The sequence below is a fragment of the Xenopus laevis genome, chromosome 1L (assembly GCF_017654675.1).
Source record: "Xenopus laevis strain J_2021 chromosome 1L, Xenopus_laevis_v10.1, whole genome shotgun sequence".
Lineage (NCBI taxonomy): Eukaryota > Metazoa > Chordata > Amphibia > Anura > Pipidae > Xenopus > Xenopus laevis.
Window position 1 is genome coordinate 42,050,986 of NC_054371.1, and position 24,146 is coordinate 42,075,131.

The 24,146-nt window shown below is 38.6% G+C and overlaps 1 protein-coding gene across 1 annotated transcript; it reads right to left on the reverse strand.

Moving 5' to 3' along the window:
• Positions 1 to 276: 276 nt before the first annotated feature.
• Positions 277 to 23,048, reverse strand: LOC108698463 (vascular endothelial growth factor receptor 2). The gene is made up of 30 exons (XM_018229968.2): positions 22,677 to 23,048; positions 18,859 to 18,931; positions 16,208 to 16,404; positions 14,861 to 14,985; positions 14,558 to 14,726; positions 14,103 to 14,242; positions 13,839 to 14,007; positions 13,159 to 13,273; positions 12,918 to 13,078; positions 12,552 to 12,708; positions 11,075 to 11,198; positions 10,751 to 10,859; positions 9,710 to 10,054; positions 9,451 to 9,597; positions 9,112 to 9,243; positions 8,064 to 8,170; positions 7,543 to 7,678; positions 7,199 to 7,303; positions 6,415 to 6,528; positions 6,088 to 6,176; positions 5,314 to 5,467; positions 4,649 to 4,746; positions 4,335 to 4,457; positions 4,126 to 4,237; positions 3,808 to 3,907; positions 3,608 to 3,713; positions 2,858 to 3,003; positions 2,193 to 2,289; positions 1,302 to 1,387; positions 277 to 1,131 (listed from the first exon to the last, which is right to left on the reverse strand). Exons 1-30 carry the CDS (start codon positions 22,741 to 22,743, stop codon positions 918 to 920), a joined length of 4,017 nt encoding a protein of 1,338 aa, XP_018085457.1. The 5' UTR covers positions 22,744 to 23,048; the 3' UTR covers positions 277 to 917.
• Between the last annotated feature and the right edge of the window lie 1,098 nt (positions 23,049 to 24,146).

The window sequence follows — 24,146 nt, forward strand, 5'->3', positions numbered from 1 at the left end:
GGTGAAGATCTGGGTGATTTGGTATTTCTAAGATAAATCTATGGGCAAACAGAATGCCTTGCAATAAACACTGCATTGAAGAAATGGTCAGAATCTTAATACTTTCACGAGTTACCCTTTTAGTCTCCAACGACTCAATGGCAGACAATTGGGGGCCCATTTATTAAACTTCAAATTTTTCTGGTCAAGGTTTTTTAAGGGGAAAATTAGAATTTTTAGTGGGAAAAAAAACCTTTAATTTTTTAGAGATTTATTATAAACCAAAGCTGCTAAAAATCTAAATTCGAAAATACTCCATTTCAAACCTGTTGAGGTCATGTAGAAGTCAATGGCAGGTGTCCTTGAAGTTGTTTCTTGACATCGTGATCTGGGCTGAATAATCCGGTGGTTTTCGTCCGATAATCGAAGAGTCCGATAATCGAAGAGTCCGATAATCGAAGAGTCCGATAATCGAAGACGAGGTTTCGTTGATACATTTTTTGAGGTGTCAATTTGACGATACGTAATGACACTCAATTTTGTCGCAACGTTTTTCGAGAAACAATTATTGATCAATGAGTTCAATTCGTGGAAGGGAGTTTGGTCGACTTTGTTTTAATAGAAAAATTAGATTCATTTGCGTTTTAGTAAATAACCCTCTTAATGTCAAAACAAGAAACACGGCTCCAGAAGATCCATACCCTGCTTTCAGAATGATATAAAATATATATTTTGTTTAAGGCACTGTCATATAGAATCCATTCCTAATTTTTGGGTAGATCCACAGAAGCATACATTTGTCCTTTAATATTTTCTGGAGGCTTCCTGTTGGAAGAAGTTGAAAAAATAGTATTTAAGAGTAGTGCACAAGATGACTAGATTGTTCATAGCTCCTAGGAAAGCTTTTTTTGCATAAAGGCACCATCATGCCACCACATTTAAACATCTGTGCTTAACTGGAGAACAGTTTTATGGCAAATGATGTCTGGTTGGCAAGTGTCCGATGATGAAATTCTTTTGAGTAGTTGTGTCTTTTCATTAGAATCTGTAGCTGCCTCCGTATCATCGGAATGGTATCCGGACTGGTAGTCGCTAGTTTGGTTTGACGTCTCAGATGTAACTGACTCCTTGCTTTTACTGGGCATCAAAATACTAAAAAAAGAATAGTATGAAAAATTATACTAAACCGATAGACCAGTTACAACAGGGAGCAACAATGTAATCAGGAGCAGTTTCTCCATGCAAACCTGTTTTAAAAGCTAAAGTGTTAACAATTAATATATATATATAAAATTGTTTTTTTAATATTTGATTTTACATACCTAAAAAACTGTGTTTGGTCTGCTTTGATCTGCAGTGTCTTCAGTTCTTCTGATGCCAGAATCATTCCACTATCTGTCTGGTTCTCCTAAAATAAGAAACACATTTTTAAAGCAAATATTAATTGACATACCTTTTATATGTAAAAGTTTGTGCCCAGGTCGGACTGGACCAGTGGGACACCGTAAAAAAATCCAGTGGGCCCGGCTCTTGTGGGCCCCGCCGACCCAGATCAGCACATATTTTAGCATCTTAATGCCTCAAAAACATTTGCGAAAGCGTGCACCATCGCATGCGCGCACACAGTGCACCGGCACATGTGCACAAACACGGCGTGCCATCGCATGTGCACATACGCCAAGCCGATGCATCATGGGGGGCACAGGGGGGCCCCGGTGAGCCCTGGGCCCCCCAGTTCGACCCTGTTTGTGCCCATAGGCAGTATGGAGCAGCATAGACACAAAGGGAGAAATGTAATACAATTTGCAAAGAGCAAAACTTTGCAAATAAAAAGTCACCTGTCGCAATGTAATATTTTTTGTTAGGCTTTAATTGCATTGCGAATATTAATTGCCCACTGTGAACCTTTAACATCTGCTCTGGAGTTTCGGTAAAAATGTTGTCACAAAAAATGCTTTGCAATTGTGAAATTTTGTTACATAAACTGCGAATTTTCAAAAATTTGCGAGGAAGTCGTTGAGGTCTTAATCAGTCAAAAATGGTGCTTACATGGTCTCTAACATTCACAAGTGTCTTTGTGGACATTTTTTGTGCTAACGAAGCATATAAGATTCCCCCTAAAGTTTCTTATGCATGATATCTGTTGCTGTCCTTGAGGCATGGCACATAGTGGCCAAGTAATGAGTAAGGAAAGAGGGGAGAGACAGGCTTACTTCTTGAATGGATTTAACCACAGGCTCTACAGGAATGTCCTCAAATGTCTTGACACTAACAGGGCGGCTGTGTCTCTTGCTGCTGCTGTGAAGAAACCTGCAAAAAATACTATACTGTTAGAAATGATAAGAAGTTTTGTCAAAATCTGACTGTTCTATACAAAGGCCAGATTTACTCTCTAAATAATTCCACGGCACACACCACATGACAGGAAGGAAGCAGATAAAGGATACATTTGTGCAAGCTTTCTGTGTCTGACCTACCATGTCTATGTTCTTAACATATTTAACCTTTTAGTGCCATGCAACAGTCCCATAAAAAGACCATAATGCTAGTGCCATAGATTCTACACTTTCAGTCAGCTGAACATTTGTTCACATGGAATCACAGGAAGCATTTTAAATTGACTAATGAGCTGTTAACTCATCTGCAAAGGGTTCTGGGATGCACGACTTACCATAAAACCCATATTACTCACCATGATCAAAGCAAGAAAAATATTGCATGTGAAAGAGACGGCAGTAGAAAGCACAAGACAATATTACTGCTAATACAAAATGGACCTTAATTCTGTGTTTTCGTGTACACATGAAAAAATGTCAAACCAGTTGTTAAGTGGAATGCTGTGTGATGGATGATGTGTATACTATATATAGGATAGTACCTTAATCCAGCTGTGTTATCATAATGGAATTTTGCATCGCAAACTTCCTCTTCCTCCATGCAGGAAACAGGTGAAGTTGGCATAGAGACTCCAGAATCATCTTCAATGTTTAAAGATACTGTGAGTGGAATATAGTCTTTTCCGTCCTTGAAAATAAAGGATTCCATAATATAAACAGAATGTTGTTGACAACTATGCTTACAACTAAAACATGTTTAAGTAAGTTTAAGTAACCAAGGAAGTTATGATATATGAATTGCAATGGTAATCCATTACCCTTTACTGTTCCTATATGCTAGGCATACACCAACTTGACTGCATTTGGCTTGACCAAATTTATTTGGATACCTACAAGTACAATGTATGGCACCAGTGTGAATACCAATAAGAGGGCTTTGTTGAAACCCCTACACCCTTAATCTTAAAGGCTTAGAAAACCCTGGGTTTTTTGTTCACTGTAATCAAGCTGATCTCTACACAATATCAGCACTGCTACACCCTTATTCATAAAGAGCTAGGGCACCTGAGCATTTAGCTTTTTGAAGTGTTAATCAAGCTGAACCCTACATACTGCCAGTAAATAGCAATCAATAGGGTGTGCTGAGTTGCTCTGAAGCAGACGGGTAGCAAATTTTTGCTCAACACAAATTGGTAGGTTAAAGATACACTTTCAGGTCAACGTTTATAATGGAAGAAATGTTTAGAATGCCATAAACCAAACTGTACACAATATGCCATGTATCGACTTACCTGATGCGCACTGGCTTGCAACACATTTCCTAAATGCTCTACTAGTTCAGAAAAGACAGGCCTTTGTTGTGGATCTCCATGCCAGCAGTCCAGCATTGTCTGATATCTAGCACCAGGAGAACAAAGGAAGTGAATATCTAGTGATACAAAAATTGTAAAAACAAAGCAAGTAGATGAGGCAGTTGGTTCCCCTTCCTTACATTTCCACTGTTGCATATTCCGGCGCCCTCATTCTTGTTCCCTCTTTTAAGCGTCTGCAGAAGTCTTCATCAATTTGCACTCCAGGATAGGGCGAGGCTCCTACAGAAATATGACCGAAAGAGATTCAGATTTAAATATTTAAGTATTGGTGCAATAAATTAGCTTGCAGATACTATTTAATGGGGCATTATATATATTCTTGCAATTTCCTATCGCCATGAGACACTTACCTTTATTTAGAGCTCATATCAAGACAGGATTTCCTGCATGACTGCTAAATCACTAAATATTTTAATCCATTTAAGGATGTGACTCACCTAAGGAAAAGATTTCCCAAAGTAGTACTCCGAACGACCAAACATCACTCTGTGTAGTGTATACCCTGTCAAAGATGGTTTCTGGTGCCATCCACTTCAAAGGGAGCCGAGCCTACCCATGGAAAAAGAAAGAGAAGAAAATCAATGAAAGAAGTGGCAGCAGCTAAAACAATGTTTTCTTGTAACACAAACAAAGCATATCCACTTACATCTCCTTTTCTCACATAATCGGCGTCTTTGTAGACATCTCGTGCCAGACCAAAGTCGCAGATTTTTACCACGTTATTTTCAGCCAGGAGTATATTGCGGGCTGCTAAGTCACGGTGTATGCACTGTGAGCAAGAAACACATAACTCATTACATCTCTTACTGCTAAGTAGTTGTGATATTATTATGTAAATTAAAAAACAACTATGGTGTAAATAAACTACTGTAGGCATATGGTTTAGGGTAACGTATGATTTTTCCATAAATATATAGGTATGGCACTGTTGAGATATATGAGCTTTATATTGTTCCTTACCTTACGTGACGCCATGTATTCCATGCCTTTGGCCACCTGGAAGCTGTAAGATATTAAATCTTCCATACACAAAGGAGTCTTGCATGTGTCTTCAGAAACTGTATACCAGAAGATAGAACAGCTGAAGGCCTCAAGCATAAACATTTATCTTCATAGAAGCATTCAAATAATATTTTTCAGTAGCCTGATATAAAGCAGACTTCTATCCAACCAATTGTTTTGCATAATGAAAGAAATCTAGGCAAATTTCTAATAAACAGTAATCATAAAGCACAGGTACAGTTCTAATAGAAATTTAGAGCTCGGATCTATCAGCTGAAACTGCAAGCTTCAGGTATTTTGTATATTGATGGCCTTCAGCAGCACCAGAAGGATGAATATACTTTTCCACAGGCCCCGTGCTATGCCAGCAAGATATTTAACTCCTATACTGATATTATAATCAGTTGCTGTTGAGTTACACCTTCAGTACCAATGAAGGCATCAGCTGATTTTTTTCTGGATAAAATTATGCTGAGTTTGGATACAAAATTAGGGAGGCATAATAGTCTGTTGAAACTGCCACCCTAAGGACCTCCAAAAAGCAATGGTAGGTCTGGAATTTTGGCTGGAAATATCACTTTTTTTATTATGAGTTTTACAAGGCGGAGGACCATAATACAAACCTTCAGTGTCTTCTTCCTCAACGTCACTGAGAGATTTCTCTTCTGCAAACCCAGAGCTGGCTGAGCTTTGGCTACTTGCAATACTATCTAAGCGCCTCTTAAGGTCTCTTGAAACTTCAACATAATGCTGTTTCCTGTAGCGTGGAGTTTTCGGCTGAAATTAAAACCACGGTTAATATTTAGATGGGAGCACTGATTTGAATCATCCGCCCATTTAGAAATACCTCAATTCCTAGGGCATAAAATGCAGTCATTAACATAATTTTTTTAATATTACTGTACTTAGTCTTTCCAAGCTTAGTGGTAAATCCACAAATACCAGATAATAGAACCCACAATATCTTATGCTATTAACTGCCAAGTTCCTAAATTTACTCACAAAAATAAAAAGTGCAGACTGAACTATTTAAAAAGGGATGGGTGGAGATCTGGAGTGTACAAGAAATGTGATACTTGACACAGCCGGTGGGCATTTGCCAGAAGGGTGGTCAAGCATGCAGACTTCCTCTCCGTATCAGTTTGAGACCTGCAAAACCTCTTGTATAAGATAATCCTCTCTATCAACAACACTCTACAGCATAAAATTTAGATTTAAAAGCAAGATGACAAGAACAGCTTAGTTTCTGACAGCAATTAGTATTTGTTCAGCCAGGTCTTCCTATGATTAAATGGTTGGAAAGACGAAGTCAAAACGCCATGCTAATGTGAGTGGAATTATAGGAGGTATATGGTTAGCAGACACCTATATCAAGGGACTCTTAATAGACAATGTACCTTGTATAACACAAATTCACTTCTTTTGCTTCTTAAATAAGCAGAAAGATTTCCGTTTTTACAGTATTCCACAATCACCATTAATGGACCTAAAAGAAAGAAAAATGTTTTGAATACAAACAGTTACCTACAAACTTCAGTGCAGGGTTGTCCAACTGAAGGCCCAAAGGGGTAAAGGGCTAAATGCGGCCCTCCAAAGTTATTGCCTACGGCAGCCATCATACGTTTGACATAACTGGCCCTTGTTTTACATGAGAAGCGTTCACTGGTGCTACTTAAGTGTATGAGTTTGAAAAGTCAATACTCAGCCACTAAACTGTTCCTTACCTCCAGGTTTGGTGCAAGCTCCAAGCAGGTTAACGACATTTAGATGGTGACCAATATGGCTCAGAATCTTCAGCTCTGACATCAATGCACTGTGTTCGCTGGTGGTAGCCCCTTCTGTGAATGATATAACAGGAAAAACATTTGAATCTTTTAGAACGTTTGGAAAATGGACTTTTGCTTCTCTCTTGTATAGCTTGTTCCACACTGAGTGGAGAATGCATAAGATAGAGCCCAGTGGAGCTTAAACTATCTTCTACACTAAGAGGCCTATTTATAATGCTGTGTAAAAAGTGGAGTGACACATTACCGGTGATGTTGCCCAGAGAAACAAATCAGCAATTAGATTTCACCAGTTAGAAAGCAAAAGCAATGATCTGATTGGTTTCTATTAACAAAATCACCAGTAATGCGTCACTCCACTTTTTACACAGCATGATAAATAGACCTCTATATGTGCGGTATGTTTTGGTGCACAGGCAGGCTCTAACACACGTGACAAAAGGCTGGTTTAAATGGGAGAGATTCAGAGAACCCAGTTTCAGTTGGCTTTATTGACCCTTTAATATCCCCTTATTTAAAGAAACTTACATTGATTACTATCATTTTACAATCATATTTAAATGGTAACACTGTCTTGAACTGTGCGGCATAGCTTTTAATTCACATAAAAATAAATTTCGTATAAATATATAATATAAGAACTGGCGTTCTTCCTGTATGTTTCCTTCTCTTGTCTCTTGTACTCAGTTTCAGTAAGATAGACAAATAATATAAAGGTACTTACCTTTCAGCATTTTTACTGCCACAGTTTTGCAGGTACCACTTTTGTCTATTCCAAATGCATCAGCTTCCAAGACTTGCCCAAACGCCCCACGACCAAGTGGCTTCCCTAGAAGAGAAGGATAAAACATTTAACAAGATTCTATTTTTTAATAGATTTAAAATAGATGGTGAAATAAGCAAAAAACTGCATAGTGTGTGAATGCAAATAGAACGATTCAGTAAAATGAATTTGCAAAGAGTATTATCAATGTCCTTTAAAAACATAAGGAATACCTCCTTATAAACACTACATTACTTTAATGCAAAATCACATAGTATAAATATTTATGCAGTGTAAAAATGCACCTAATTTAAGACGATCTCTTGAAAACTCCCACTTGCTGGCATCATAAGAAAGTCGCTCACACTGTTCTTCTAAAGGAACTTCACTAGGGTCCATAATGATGGACAAATAGCCGGCCTTAAGGTCCCCTTCAATGGGCTGAAAAAGAGTAATTTTGGACACATCAGCTTGACATCACATTATTAAACTGGACAGGGTGACTAACTGTAGTGGTGACCTCAGAAGCCATTATCACTCAGACATACAGTCACAAGTGCATCCAAAGCAATGGCCGTTGGTTCATAATTAATGTATCTGACTAATTCAGGCAGAGAATCGTCAAGAATGTTTCTATGGGCAATCACAATTAAACTGAAATGACTTCATTCTTAGCAAACCATGCAGAGGTTTTCTGGTACGAAAAGGAAAAAATGTGTCTGTTGATATGAGGACAATGAGAATGAGGAACACAAAAGCCCCTCAGTCAGATTTCATTTGTCATGCCAGACAAATACAAATGGCACAGTAGGAAAACTTTTATTACCCTTTTTACGGTCCGGAGGATGATTACGAGAAGCACCCAAAAAAACATGGCAATGATTCCGGTGCCAACCAGAATAATGAGCTCCAGATTTGTTTTCTCGTCTGTGCCTACGGAGAGACAATTGAACGTTTGACTGCTCATGTCACAGCTGTGTTATGGGAACTGTACATTCCCCAATCATGCTTCATTATTGAGGAGACATAATAAATAGCCTCCCACACAGTTAGATGTTCTGTTAGAATCCTTTAGAATAAGCTACTTTACAATTAAAATATTGTAGTAGTTAATATTATATTTTCTGTACTGGTTAGAAGTTCCCATTCCCCCAGCAACATCTGACAGCCCGCTGCTAGCCAGGCTCTCTCTTCTCTCAAGCAGGAACTAATTGGAAATGTGTACACATGATACTTACCAAACATTCTCTCTAAAGGATTATCACAAAATGTTTAAACTTTGTGTAAAGACTTTAATTTCCCTTAATTCACACACAGGTAAAATTTGGTATCAGGCGGTGTCTGCACTACACCCAGCTAAATATTTTCTAGAGCAGCGGTCCCCAACCTTTTTTTTACCCATGAGCCATACTCAAGTATAAAATAATGTGGGAGAGCAACACAAGCATTCAAAAAAATATCCTGGGCTTCCAATTAAGGGCTGTGATTGGGAATTGGTAGCCCCTATGTGGACTTGCAGCCAACAGGAGGTTCTGTTTGGCAGTATACATGTTTTTATGCAACTAAAGCTTGCCTTTAAGCCTGGAATTGAAAAAGAAGCACCTGCTTGGAGGCAACTGGGAGCAACATCTAAGGGGTTGAAGAGCAACATGTTGTTCACGAGCTACTGGTTGGGGATCACTGTTCTAGAGGATGTAGTATTGAGAAAGTTAGGTTGACGGTACACTGGGATTTTTGGCAGTAAGTGGAAAACAGCATGATGCGGGGGGGAGGGTAAACCACTATAGAGGGGTCCAGTGCAAGCTCTTGCGATAGTTTAAGATCTCCAGAAAATCTGTACTAGACAATAGGGATATGTCATAATCCACACTTACCATTTACAGTGAAGTACATTTCTGACTTTGTGCATCCCAAGTCATTACAAGCCCTGCAAGAATAGATGCCTTCATCTTCCTTCCTAACTCTTTGGATGGTCAAAGTCCTATTGGCATCTTTTAAAATAATGCCTAAACAGATAAAAATGTAATTCAGTTTTTGTCATGTACTAAGGGGAGGATCTCAGGTTGCTTACCAAAAGCCTGACATTTAGAAAGATGATACAGTGAAAATATGACTTTTAGGCAATTTTTATGGCAGTAAATAAATGTGTATATAAAATGACCACAGTATAATTATGAAATCTTCCCCATATTGTATTATTATTAGACCATCACCTGAGTCTTCTACAAGGTTGTCCTCATCCTTAAACCAAAGGATTTTCGGATCAGGATTTCCAGAGGCCTGACACTTCACTACCACCGTTTCACTGATATTTCTAGTTTGGTTCTTCAGGTCATGGTGGATAAAGGGAACTTTCTGTGCTGTGTATCGATAACACAGGAGAGACATATCAGTCTTTGTGTTATTATTGAAACAGTATTGAAATAAAAAAAATCACAGTTTTAATGAGACTTTTTTTTTAACGTTACATACCTTGTATACTAATGTGTCTGACCAAGCAATATTTCTTTTGGGTCTTTTTATCTTGAGCAACACACACATAGTTGCCTTGTTCCCGCATTGAGATGTTATGCAGGATTAGAGCCGAGGTGACGTTGTCTCTATTGGTATTTGTAATTGTGGCATGCTTTGTGACCAGGCCAACAAGGTTTTTGCACACTGGTATTGGCCATCCCATACGGTGCTTTTCCGCTGTGCTGGGGCTAAGTTTGAACCACGTGATATTCCCATAAGTAAATTTGTCTGCTGTGCATATGAGAGTTACATTGTCTCGCTCAGTCAGCTTCCTGTTAGGGTGCATGTCAATTTCTAGGCCTCCTGAAAAACAGTGAAAACAAAACAAAAAAGACAGTTATTTTTTATTGTTTTATAGGTTTGTTGACTTATGCTACAGTTTAAATACTAAAAACAAATATCAGAAAAGCTATAGATATAGAAAGCAGTACAGGTATGGGACCTATTACCCAGAATGCTCGGGACCTGGGGCTTTCCAGATAACGGATCTTTCTATAATTTGGATCTTCATACCTTAAATCTAATAGAAAATCATGAAAACTTAAAAAAAAAAAAAAACAATGCGTTGGTTCTGCTTTCAATAAGGATTAATTATATCTGAGTTTGGATCAAGTACAAGGTACTGTTTTGTTATTACAGAGAAAAAGGAAATAATTTATAAAATTTTGGATTTTTTGGATAAAATTTAGTCTACCGGAGACTGCTTTTCCATAATTTCTGGATAACGGGTTTCCGGATAACAGATCCCATACCTTTAGCATCAAAGCTGCAAGTCTTTGTAAAAGACAACCTCAGCACCTGCAGGTATCTAGTGGTTGGCTTAGGACACAGGGAGTGCAGAACTGAAAGGTATGTGACATTCTTATCAAACAGCTTTGCAGGTCACCACTGAATATTTATGTAACAATAGTCAAAGATGTTGTAGTTTAACTATAATGAAAGTCACATGCTGTATATACCTACTGCAGGATTTACTCTGCCCACTATACCCACACTTACTGGTGACATGGAAAGAGATCACATGCTCGTCCTCTCCCACTTGGTTAGTGGCCGAGCATCTGTACAGAGAAGATACTCTGGCAGAACGAATGACCAGCTTACTCACAGTCTGATAAAACAAAAGAAACAGCCCATGAAGCATTCAGTATTATTATTCAAATTCTTATAAAGCATTCAAACTAGCTTACAGCACATTAGAGGTGAGCTTGGCAATTCTATAAAGGCAAACTCCTAGTTGCTATAAATTGATGCTACTGCTGTCTGTGGTGAGTGGGCAAGCTCATGCTAGGAACATTGTAAATAGGTGTGTGTGTGTATTCTCACCTTTACTTTGCCTTCTATAACATCTGTGTGAGTTTCATCGGTTTCAATCACATTTCCGCCGTTTTTCACAGAAATATCCCTCCAGCTTGCACACGTGTATGGGTTTTTCCCAATATCGTATTGACTAAAAAAACAGAAGATATCAGAGTCCAATAAAGAGCCTTCCAAAGGGCTACAAATTGTGCTAAATACATATACAAAAACTTTGCGTAGGTGGTGCCCATTACTTACAGTGTATCCCTCTAGCTGTTAATGAAAATACAACTCCCAGTGTAACCCTGCAGCTTTAAGTTGAATTCAGCAACATCTTGAGGGCCATATGAATGTCTATGCTTTCTAATGCTTACACCAGTTGCTCTGAGGCCTGGGGTGATTAACTTCATTTGCATGTTAAGTCATTTCCAATATGTCCAGGGGGGTGGTTGGCAAGACTTCAATTTAATAACAATGTTCATTCATAATTTTTTTCATGTGGACCAGAAAAAAAAGAGTGACAGGAATCTGTGTGATCTTTATGGAGGTTTCTTTGGGATGGTAGGAAGTACTCTAGAGGAAGAGGCTAGAGGAAGTCATCCAAAAAAACAACAACAGGAAAGCGGAATATTCTGGCCCCTGTGACAGGAAGTCTGAATTTGTGCAAAGGCCTGATAAGGGAAGTTGTGTGGGATCCCTATCAATGTGCACATCAATCGGCACACTTCCTCTCAAATGGCCTTTCACACAGATAAAAGAAAACACAGCACCAAAAACTTGATTATGTCTGCACAACAAATGCATCGGTGTGTGAATGAAAAAAACACATCTAGAGATGCCGTGACCAGGTCAGCCATTTACCCTGCATTTGTTATAGGTAAGGTAAGGGATTCTAATGCCAGCATTCTGCTGCTCTCTTGACACTGTGCCCAACAAATGTCTGGTCGGGGATTGGCCAGATAATTATGAAGCATATGTGGGAAATAGGTTGGGTCCTTGAAGATAAGCCTTAGTAATAGCAAGGTTATAATTTCCCCTTAAAGGGGTTGTTCACCTTCAAATTAACTTTTAATATGACATAGAGCATGATATTCTGAGACAATTTGCAATTGGTTTTTATTATTTGTGGTTTCTGAGTTATTTCGCTTTTTATTCAGCAGCTCTCCCGTTTGCAGTTTCAGCAATCAGGTTGCTAGGTTCCAAATTAGCCTAGCAACCATGGTCTGATTTGAATAAGAGACTGGAATATGAATAGGAGAGGACCTGAATAGAAAGATGAGTAATAAAAAGTAGCAATAATAATAAATGTGTAGCCTTACAGAGCATTTGTTTTTTGAAAGCTGAGAAGAATCCAAAGAAAAAGGCAAATAACTCAAAAACTAGAAACAAATAAATAATGAAGAAAAATTACAAAGTAACATAGAATTGAGCATTCTATAACATACAAAAAGTTACCCCTTTAACTGCAGCAAAATCAAGTGTAAGGAAAATGTAACCCACTTACCGTGAAGAAAAAGAACACTCTTCTTCCAGCTGCCACTCCCACTTTATACTGACAGGGGTAGGAATTCCAGATGCCGTGCAGGTTAAAATATAAGGATTGCCGTACTTGTAAGAATCCAGGGGGGCAGGCACAGCCTTCTCATATATCTTTGGTGGCACTGCAAAACAAAATGCAATGTCAGCATTTAAAGATAACCTAAAGAAACTTAAAGAAATCCTCTCTCTCTTGACTTATTGTTGGTTTAATTTGTTTGTAAGAATATCCACAACCTAACAAGCCCTAAAATATATGCACCCTTCATGTGCATTTCTCATAAGCGATATAAGTCTTTCTTATCACAGCAGTTGACATTAGAATCAAACTCACCTTGTACAGCCAGTTGGAAGGTATGGCTTTCATGATGCTTTGTCTGAACATTTCTAAGAACGACAGTGTAATTCCCAGTATCCTCTTCAGAGGTGGCATTGATTAATAAACTGTTTTCCATTTTTACAATATGATGAGGCAGCTGTTTCCCATTCTTAAACCTAAAATGGCATAAAAAGGTTTCAGTGTGACGTTCAATAACTCATTAATCCCACAATAAGAAATAATGTAATAGCCTCACCATTGTACATCAGGAGTAGGGTATGCTGTGTACTTTACAGGGATTCTCACTGATCGCCCAACCTTGGATACAATGACAGAGTTCATGGTTTTATCGAGGGTTATGAAGGGCTTCTCTGTAAATACAAATATTTTTGTGGTAAAAATAGAGCATTTTTAGAGGGACAGTGCCTTTTGACAGCCCAACATGCAGTCCCTCATTTGTACTGGAAAGTACCATTTTTCACTGCCCTGAACAGGCAGAAAAAGAAACAAAGTTTCTAACTTAATTATTAATTTAAAACACTTTTATTTTTTGATGTTTCTGTTCCTTAAGGATTCACAAATGGCACAGGAAAAAAGTGCTATATAAGTACTTTTATTTTCCTTAATACATCAAGACAATGCGGAAATCTTCCATCACACACTTGGCCCACTGACAGCTAATCATTTGCCATACCATGTCCTACTTAACTATATGATAAATTGTCTATATGTGAGGGCTATCCACATGTGCGGTCAACTTGCACAATGCCTAACTGAGCTGAGGGACAGTCCTATATCTCAAACATTTATCGGGGCCTGATGAATCATGTGGCCAGAATGGTACATTGTTGCCCCCTATTAGCTGCCCAACTGGCTATGATTAGTGTGTATAAAAGATTGCAAGGTATAGGATGAAGACTACTGGCATAGCCTTACCATGTACAATCACAGTTGTACTGCTGGTCCTTGACATGAGGCCTGTGTATGCTGTGCAGCTGTAGTTGCCTCTGTCTTTCAGTGTCACAGAGTCTATGATAAAGATCCCTGAAAACTCCAGTTCCCTGTGAAGTTCTTTTCTGTGCCCTTTTGTTTTGACTCTTGCATCCTAGGATGAGAGTTTAAGTTTAAATGAATATAATTTCATGACATTGTAAGTGTAATATCTCATAAATAATGTAAGTGAAGGACTGATGCGCTTACCATTATTGCAGGATAGTCCCATTTAAAGTCAACCCCCACATTTAAAGGAGTGCGAGCAGTGCATGTTAGAGCTAGCTTCTCTCCAACCGCCAGCTGTACCCGAGGATGGGGATTCATGGACAGGCTGTAGATCTTAAAACCTGAAGAAAATCGCAGAGATAATAAGCTATAGTTTGCATGTATATTAAGGGCCTGTGAGGAGATCATAAAGAAGTTGATGCAACTTTACAAATGGGGCATAAACTGCATCTATATTGGAGCAATCCTTGCACCCAGCAGAATGCTGCACTGTATCATTAAGCTATAAACAAATAAAATTGAATGCCTTTTCAGGACATATTTTTGAATACAAAAGTAAAACAATCCCCCCTATTGTGCTGGCACATTCTGATAATATTTAACAAACAATCATTTTATGGAAAGAGTACAAACGCATTAATAAACAAGCTTCTTACCTACAACAAGTACAAAATAAGCCGGTGACCTGTAGACCTCTCCATTCAGTATGGTTTCACAAGAGACCCAGCTCACAGTCTTCAATAATTCGCTTAATATGGTAAATCCCTTTTTGTGATCCCAGTGTATTCTAATACCATCGGGATGAAATGTGGAATTTGGGTATTTCTGAAAAAATATAACAGTATAACCAATTGGAGATTCACTGATATAGCATGATAAATAAGTAAAATATTTTACATAGGATTACAGAGGAACACTCCAACCTATTTTCTTTGCCCCCAAGTTTTTCTGTCTCTTACCGCAGACAGTGTGACATTCAGATCTGGTTTAGAGGCCAAGCATGGGATTGTCACAGTTTTATTCTCCGTGATATAAATAGCAAGAAGTTGTTCACTTATTGAAGGCACAAAGGGAGATCTTTTATCTGAAAAACAGAAAAAAATATTACTTAGACATGGGTGTAATGAGTCTTGAGAATCATTATTATTAGTGTACATCATTTGCGGCAAAATTCCAAATTTGGCCATGTGCAAATATTTTCAGAAAACTGCAGCGAAAATTTGCAGCGAAAGAACGCTCATAAGAAAAAACATCCATTGACTTTAATGCATTAAGACAAAAAAGTCGCCATAGGAAAAAATGTACATTGACTTTAATGCATCAGGACAAAAAAGTCACCTTAAAAAAAAACGCCCATTGACTTTAATGCACTTGGAGCAAGAAAAATTGTTGCACGAGTAAAAATTTGGTGTGCGTAAAAACGCCCATTGACAATGCGTTTTGCAAAATTTCACTGTTTCGCAATTCTCACTTTCACAAATTTTTCGGGGAAGCGAAAGGGACAGATTTGATCATCACTATCATTCACATCAGTCTGTGCCCATGGGAGGATACAAGTCTCTATTACAGTCACACACACTATGGTCAATTGAATCCAGAACCAATTAATTTACTGGTATATTGTAACAACAAACTCCCTGCATGCCCTGACTGTAATTAATAAAATTATCCAAAATTTGCCTGCAGTACTTGACAAGGCTGATAACATGGACTTGTTTTTTCAAAAATATATATATAATTTAAAGGTCAACACAACCTCTTTAAAGATTAAAGAAATTGAGTGATATTTTAAACTAAGTCTCTGCTGCCAAAATAGTAGTTGAAAAGATATTTCCAAAAAAGTAAACTTCCAATTTAAGTAGATAAACACTAGCCAAGAAAATAATAAAAATGTGCCTAATGCAAGAAAACATAATTCTAAGCAAATTTCCAATATACATTTATTAATAATTTGCAGTGCTTTTAAAGTTATGTGTAAAAACATTTACTATTGAAAGCAGCATTTGCTTAACTCCTGCTTGTTACTTTTTAATCAATGTTGCAAAAGTCTTGGTTCCCCAGCAAAGACAGGTCTCTTAATCAGGTCTTACATTATATCAACAGTCTGAGACATCAGGACAGAAAGTAGAAAGGGACAGACACTGCTTTCAATAACAATACATATACATATTACTTATATTCGAAAATTTGTAATAATATACATGGGAAAGTTGCTTAGAATTATGTTTTATTTTGGGTTTAATAATGTAGCTGTATCTATAGTACATATACAATACTATAAGCAGACACAATTAATATACACTTACCCAGAATAAAGACTCGAACACTGGTTGTAGCATTACTGTCTTCATAGCCGCACTTGTAAATGCCACTATCATTGGCTACGACCTTGGTAAGAGTCAGAGTCAGACAGTAGGAGCTCTCACTGCACTCACTGACTGATAAGCGGTTATTTATACTGCTGTGGTTTATTGGCCAGCTCCAATTCAGCGGTCTCAGTCCCCTACAAACAAAAATGGATCATTAGATATTTTCCAGTTTGAACTTATCTTTATTAAATAAATCCCCAATATTTTACAATATCAAAGGTCGAATTTCAAATTCATGCGAGTTTTTAAAAACTCCCCTAAACTCCAAAACTCAAAATGCAAACAATCGAACTTTATTTAAAAAAAATTGAATTTTTCACACTTGGATGGATTAAATCGACCTGAAAACTCGAATCGAATTCGATTCGAATTTAAAAAACTCGATTCAAGGTTTTTTTCTCTGAAAAAAACTCGAATGTCAGGAGGGCTGCAAACAACTCCAAATTGATCCCTGGACGTCTCCCCACTTAAACCTTAATTCGGCAGGTTTTAGGTGGCGAATAGACACCGGCGAATAAATTCGCGAATGTGCTGCAAAAATTTGCTGGTGAAAAATGACGTTGATGGCGGGTTTGCCGCTGCCGTTAAAGTTTTATCTGCGCCGGCGGCAATGTTTTTTCAACGCCGGCACCAATTTTAACGCCATCGACGATAAACGGACATCCATTGACTTTCATGGGAGCCGGCTCCCATTTTGACACCGGAGAATCGTCGCCGGCGTCAAAATCTATATTTCGCAAATTTTTCGCCAGTTTCGCGAATTTCGAGGAAAACGGGACAAATTCGCCCATCACTAGTTTTGACTATTGAAACATCTATACATTTCATATATTGGAGCAGAGGTCAATAATGGCCCGGGTGCGGATATCCCAGAAACTGATGAATCCTTCCTGAAGCGGAACCTCGTTGGTACATATGGGAAATGAATCATTGCCCCAGCGATGCATCATTCATTACCGATTTGCATGTCGTTTTTTATTGTTTCTTTATATTTAAAGTAATACCTAGATTAAATTTTTTGTTGTGAAGATGTTCAGTTTCATTTTCTAACAACCATAGAATGCTTTTATTGGAAACAGGGGAGAGCCTTTGATTACCGTAAGTGTCCTTGGCACACGAAACGCGTAAGGCTTTTATTTTTATACATAATGTAAAATAAAGATTTTTGTATTATTTAAGTTTTGGGCTCCTGGATTCTACTAACTTTTGGTGTTCCGGAGTGGTGCCTGCCTAAAAATGATTTACACTAAATATAATCTAGGCTCAAAAAATCAATCCTGTTGTAGACTCTCTTCAGCACATTCCTTACGTTGATTGTATAATAGGCTCAACTCCTGAAGGTCACACCGCAAAGACCAAGGAAATCATGAATTAGAAGACACAAGGAAGCCACAAAGACTGCAGAACTGTGCTGCTACTTTTTAATTACACGACAGTGTTTTGGAAACTTGAGAAAGGGACCATGTGATACGAAACATGTTGTGTAATTAAAAAGTAGCAGCACAGTTCTGCAGTCTTTGTGGCTTCCTTCATGTCTTCTAATCAAAAATCAATGCTGTCTTTGATTGGCTGGGTCATAGGCATCAGAAGCGGGGACGTTATGGGGGGGGGCTGTGGCCACACAGAATCCTTCCTCCCTGTTCTGAATTTTTACACCGGCGTGGAATGCAGGCACAAGGTTCACACATAGGGGCAAATTTACTAAAGGGCGAAGTGACTAACGCTAAAAATTTGCTAGCGTGACGTCATTTTGGAACTTCACCGATTTACTAATGGTCGGCTGGCGTAACTTCCCTAGCGAAGGAGATAGACTCTAGCTATACTTACGCCAGGCGAATTTGCATTCTCTGGCGAATGGACGTAACTACGCAAATTCACTAAGATGCGGATTTTACTGAACGTTACCTCTTGCGCCAGACTTGCCTTCACCACCTCAGACTAGGCGAAGTGCAATAGAGTAGATAGGAGTTTCTCAAAAAATAGTTGAACATTTTTCTAAGTCCCAAAAAACGCTGGCGTCTTTTCCTTTTTTCAGGGTGATAGGCTGCAAAAGATCGTACATTTTTTTGGGGTAAATGCCTTCCCCCTACATTTCCTAACATATGGCACATAAACTATACACTGGGCTCATGTGTAGGGCAATATAACAACTTTATTTTATTTTATTAAGGTTTCCCTGGGCTTGTGTAGTGTAATGTATTTGCTGCAACATATACGTCCATTGAACTTTAGGCAACGCTAGCGCAACTTCGCTTTGCTTGGCGCAGTAACGCTAGCGCAACTTTGCCAGCGTTCGGTGCCCTGGATGCAACTTCGGATTTTAGTGAATTAGTGTTGTCCTGTCGAATCTACGTCTGGCGAAGTGTTGCGCTGTGAGCGAAGCCGTTGATGGCGAATTTTCGGAGGTTAGTAAATTTGCCCCATAATGCCTCACTAAAACTTACATCCCACCAACAAGATAGAAATTCTACAATCACAAACAATAAAAATAAAGTTAAAAAAGCAAGTTGCCTGCATCACATTGTTTTGACTTTGCAAATTAGGCCACAAATTATTTTTTCAACAGAAATCCATACATACAAACATACCTGCATGTAATATTTAATGTTTCATCCGCAGCTATGACAAGGTGGTCTTTCTTAGCACTTAAGCTTGGAAAGTCTGCAGAAAACCATAAATGTACAACATTTTACATCAAGAGATTTAAATACTGTGCAGTTCTTGAGAAGTGTTCAGAGTACAGTTTGACATAACAGGAAGAATGGGCAGATGGTCCCGGGTTAAAAGGCAAGGCAAAGTAATTAACAATTGTAGGGTGGAGATCCTGTTTTTCTGCCAGCTTCAAGGTCTGACAATAGGACACAGTAAAGAATGTTCATTTTCATTGTGATCTCACCCCTCCGTAACATCAACCTAGAAACACGATGTCTAACATCTGAATAGATACATCACTTTGCTCCTAACTAAACGGATTTCCTGTGTTGTTGTGTTATTATGTCTGTGTGTGCCACAAACACACAGAAGCCTATACGTGTCTAACCAGGGGTAAGTATGTATTTGGCTACTAAAGGTATGAGACCCGTTATCTGGAAACCTATTATCCAGAAAGCTCTGAATTAAGGGAAGCCCATCTCCCATAGACTCCATTTTATTTAAATAATTCAGATTTTTTTCTCTGTAATAAAGAAGTAGTACCTTGTACTTGATCCCAACTAAGATAGAATTAATCCTTATTAGAGGCAAAACGATCATATTGGGTTTATTTAAATTAATTTCAAGCAGACCTAAAGGGGTTGTTTACCTTCAGATTAACTTTTAGTATGACATAGAGCCAATTTGCAATTGGTTTTCATATTTTATTATTTGTGGTTTTTGAGTTATTTAGCTTTTTATTCAGCAACTCTCCCGTTTGCAATTTCAGCAATCTGGTTGCAAATTCCCCTAGCAACCATGGTCTGATTTGAATAAGTTACAGGAATATGAATAGGAGAGGACCTGAATAAAAAGACGAGTAATAAAAAGTAGCAATAATAATAAATGTGTAGCCTTACAGAGCATTTGTTTTTAGATGGGGTCAGTGACCCCCATTTGAAAGCTGAAAAGAATCCAAAGAAAAAGGCAAATAACCCATAAACTATACAAAAATAAATAATGAAGAACAATTACAAAGTTGCTTAGAATTGGGCATTCTATAACATACTAAAAGTTAACTTAAAGGTGAACCACCCCTTTAATGTATAAAGATCCCTCCGGAAAACCCCAGGTCCCAAGTATTCTGTATAATAGGTTCCATACTTGTATAAAGAAGAGCACCCTTAATAGCAGGTCCCTGCTACAGCTGAAATCACCTCTAGTACATACATTTGCTCCTTCCATACAAGTGTATAGAGAATAGCGGCAATCAATATTTCACCCTTTGATAAATAGGCCCCATCATATCTGGCTTTTTAATTTCATCTTGTTTCACAATCACTTCCTCTGTTAATTTGTAAACTCACATGTGAACAGATTTTCCTAAATGTTCCCAAAATGTTACGCAACATGCCGATGGGTCCCCAGATAAGCTGCAACTGAGGATGCACATGTTCCATGAGGTCTCATCCATGTATTGTTTCATACCATAACAGACTGTACAGCAAATACTCTGTGATTTCTTTATTGTTTCCATGTCAGAAAGCCCTGATTTTAAAGGGTTTATTCACCTTAAGGTTAATTATGGTATGTTATAGGGGGGCTAATTCTAAGCAACTTTTCAATTGGGCTTCATTTTTTCTTTTTACAGTTTTTTTAGTTATTTGCCTTCTTTTTCTGACTAGTTTCAGCTTTCAAATGGGGGCCACCGACCCCTTCTAAAAACAAATGCTCTGTAAGGCTATACATATATTGTTATCGCTACTCTTTATGACTCAGCTTTATTCAAATCAATGCATGAGTCATGATTGCTAGGGTAATTTGGACCTTAGCAACCAGACAGCTGAAATTGCAAACTGGAGAGCTGCTGAATAAAAAGCAAAATAACTCAACAACCACATATAGTAAAAAATGAAAACCAGCTGCAAGTTGTCTCAGATTATCACTCTCTACATTATACTAAAAGTTATTTTAAAGGTGAACAACCCCTTTCTCATATATATATATATATATATATATATATATATATATATATATATATATATATATATATTTTTTTTTTTTAACATAACATGACTTAGATCCTTGTAATTAGGGATGCACTGAATCCAGGATTCGGTTCGGCCTTTTTCAGCAGGATTCGGCCGAATCATTCTGCCCGGCCGAAATCCGAATTTGCATATGCAAATTAGGAGAGAGGAGGGAAATAATGTGACTTTTTGTCACAAAACAAGGAAGTAAAATATGTTTTCCCCTTCCCACCCACAGAGCATTTGTTTTTCGGTATTCGGCCGAATCCTTCATGAAGGATTCGGGGGTTCAGCCGAATCCAAAATAGTGGATTCGGTGCATCCCTACTTAGAATTTAAAGCAGAGTGTTCATTATGCCTATGTTATATACTTTTCAGGGTCATCACTAAGGGGCAGATCTATCAAAATCAATTAATTGACTTTCTATTCATGCCTGCTGGATTTTTAGAATCATATTGATCAATGGGTGAAAGTTAGAGTTCACCATTTGATAAATGCAATTCTAAAAATCCCATAGGAATGATTACAAAGTGATGAGTGAATTTTTTTTTTGTGGTGAGTTCTAATCTTATAATTTTGATAAATCTGCCCCAGGTATATAAATATATATAATAGATAGAGGTACATATAGATATACAGTATAGATAAATATAATGACAGCATGTATTGTGTAAAGGTATGTGAAAGTACCACCCAAACTGAGACGTAGGGCAGAGACACACGCTCAGATTCTGAGGGGGATTAAGTCGCCCGGTGTTAAATCGCCTCTTCTTTGGGGCGACTAATCTCCCCGAAATGCCTCCCGCTGACTAGAATCTAAATCGTCGGCGGGATGGTACTTGGAGTGCTTTGGAAAACAAATTTCTCCTAGTGCCATCCTGCCGGCGAATCTATCCGGTGGGAGGCAGTTCAGGGAGATTCGTGGTCCCAAAGAAGAAGAGATTTGTCGCCGGGCGACTTAATCCCCCCTGAATCTGAGCGTGTCTCTGCCCTTATGGTTTTCCTCTGATTATATATTTGTCAGCATTACAGAGCGACTATTATTTACATGAATATGTTAATACTAAGGGGCACACATTCTGTAAGGAGAATGATAACGTAACAGAACTAGGATATGTCTCTGCTTATATCTGGAGGGAATAAGATAAAGTGGCAGGTATATTAACAGAGCTATATTTTGATTCTAATTTCTCTTTGTCTCTAGAAGAAAAAAAAGAGCAACGATGTGATTATTTTACACCTTTCGCTGGCACATCTTTGCCTTTTTAGTATTTTTATGTCTTTAGTAAATGAAAGAGCCCTGTTTCCACAAACATTCATGTAGATCGAGGAATGCCTCATACAAGTCATAGTTGTATTACAGTACAACCCCCATTTTACTCTTTTCAGGGGACCAGAAAAAATCTGGCGTAAAATCCAGGAAAATGTAAAATGAGGGAAATGTATTAAGCATAATATATCGGTGGCACCAAAAAACAACAAGGTAAACAGAGGGAAAACTTAAAATCAGGGGATGTAAAATGGAGGTTTCACTGAATACATGTGACCTAAGGATGATTTGAGGCTTTATTTGTGCCAGTGGGAAGCAAGACAAGAAGGAGCAGAATATCTATATAGAGAAGTAGCAGTAGAACATACAGGAGAGCTCCCAGTCTGCACTTCCCAATTAAAACAATGGGACTAGCAACTGTCTATGGACAAGGAGTGGAAAAGGCAACTATTTGTCACTATTTCCAGTGGTTACCTGAAGCCATGATGAGTGAGGCCAGCAGCAGCAGCGGAGACAGGCAGCCCAGCAGCACAGCCTCCATGTTGACGTTTAGTCCAGGACAGACAGCAGTGTCCCAGCGATTGGCAGCAAGATACGAGGGCAGCAGCCAGTGATGCTACAGACATGGACTGTGATGAGATTAAGGGCCCCGAAGGCAGCGCTCAGGAGGAGGGAAGAGGCAGCAGCAGCAACACTGACAGGTCTCTGCGATAGAAATCCCGGAGATGCTCACACAGAGGATGTAACTCCAGCGCTTCACATGAAGCCTGTGCTCTCTACATAGCGGCACCTTCACAACTTGCATCGCAAGCCACGCCCTCACACTGCCAAATTCCCGCCCTTCCTCTCGGATTTCCAGCGAGTCGTTTGCTTGTGTCTGTTTCGCTGCTCTTCTCTGTATCTATATCGGGGGTGTCTTTCAAACCCCTCAATAATCCCTCTTTATTTTTATCAGTGGTCACAGACCTTCATACCCAACAGCAGTACACGTCATTTTACGCCTCGGGGTGTATGTACGAAAGTTCAAAATAAATTGTGAGGAGAATGTGAGCACTTCATTTCAGTAATTAATACATTATATATATATATATATATATATATATACACAAAAGCCATGAATATCTTGTAAATTATATCCTTCTAAACGGTGACTTCTGATGTCATCAGTTATAAATGTTGAGTTATGATGTCATTTCTGTCACATGACTCACTGAAACTTGTGTATTATAATAAATAAAGTACCCCCAGTTGCAAAATATGAGGATATTAGAAGTTACCTCCTCAGTAACTTATAATTTCCTTATATTTTACAAGAGCGGGTACTTTATTCACTATATATATTCATTCGCAGGGCTGGATTTACATCCAGGAGCCCCTAGGCCCACTGCCGTTCGTCGCCCCTGTCCCTACAAATATTTCATTGGCGCACTGGAAATTTAAAAAATTATTATATCTCCACCGCATCCCCAGTGTTTTTTAACCAATGTGGGTATGGTTGGAGCCACCCCCCTAAAATCCTGCTGCCCTAGGCCCAGGACTAGGTGGCCTTTCCACAAATCAGGGCCTGATCATTCATAGAAGTGCTGCCCATTCCTGAAGCAAAAACTGTTTTCTACTGGGCTGAATGAAGCTCCTCCTTGCAACTTGCAGCACATGTGCCAACAAACTGGCACAAAAGGATCGACCACACCAGCACGAGATATAGCAGTTTGTGCCAAGTCACTATTCTTATGGCAAAATGATGTCTTCAGAGACCTGTGTGTGCCACATGAATACAGTTTAGACTGTAGTCATGGGGTGAGGGCAGGCCGCATATACACTTCCCCTCTCCCATTCCCTACCTTCGAGGTCGGACTGGGCCGGTGGGACACCGGGAAAAAACCCAATGGGCCCCACTGGCCCATATAAGCACCCTGGTTTTCTTCCTTGCAGCAAAAAAAAGCA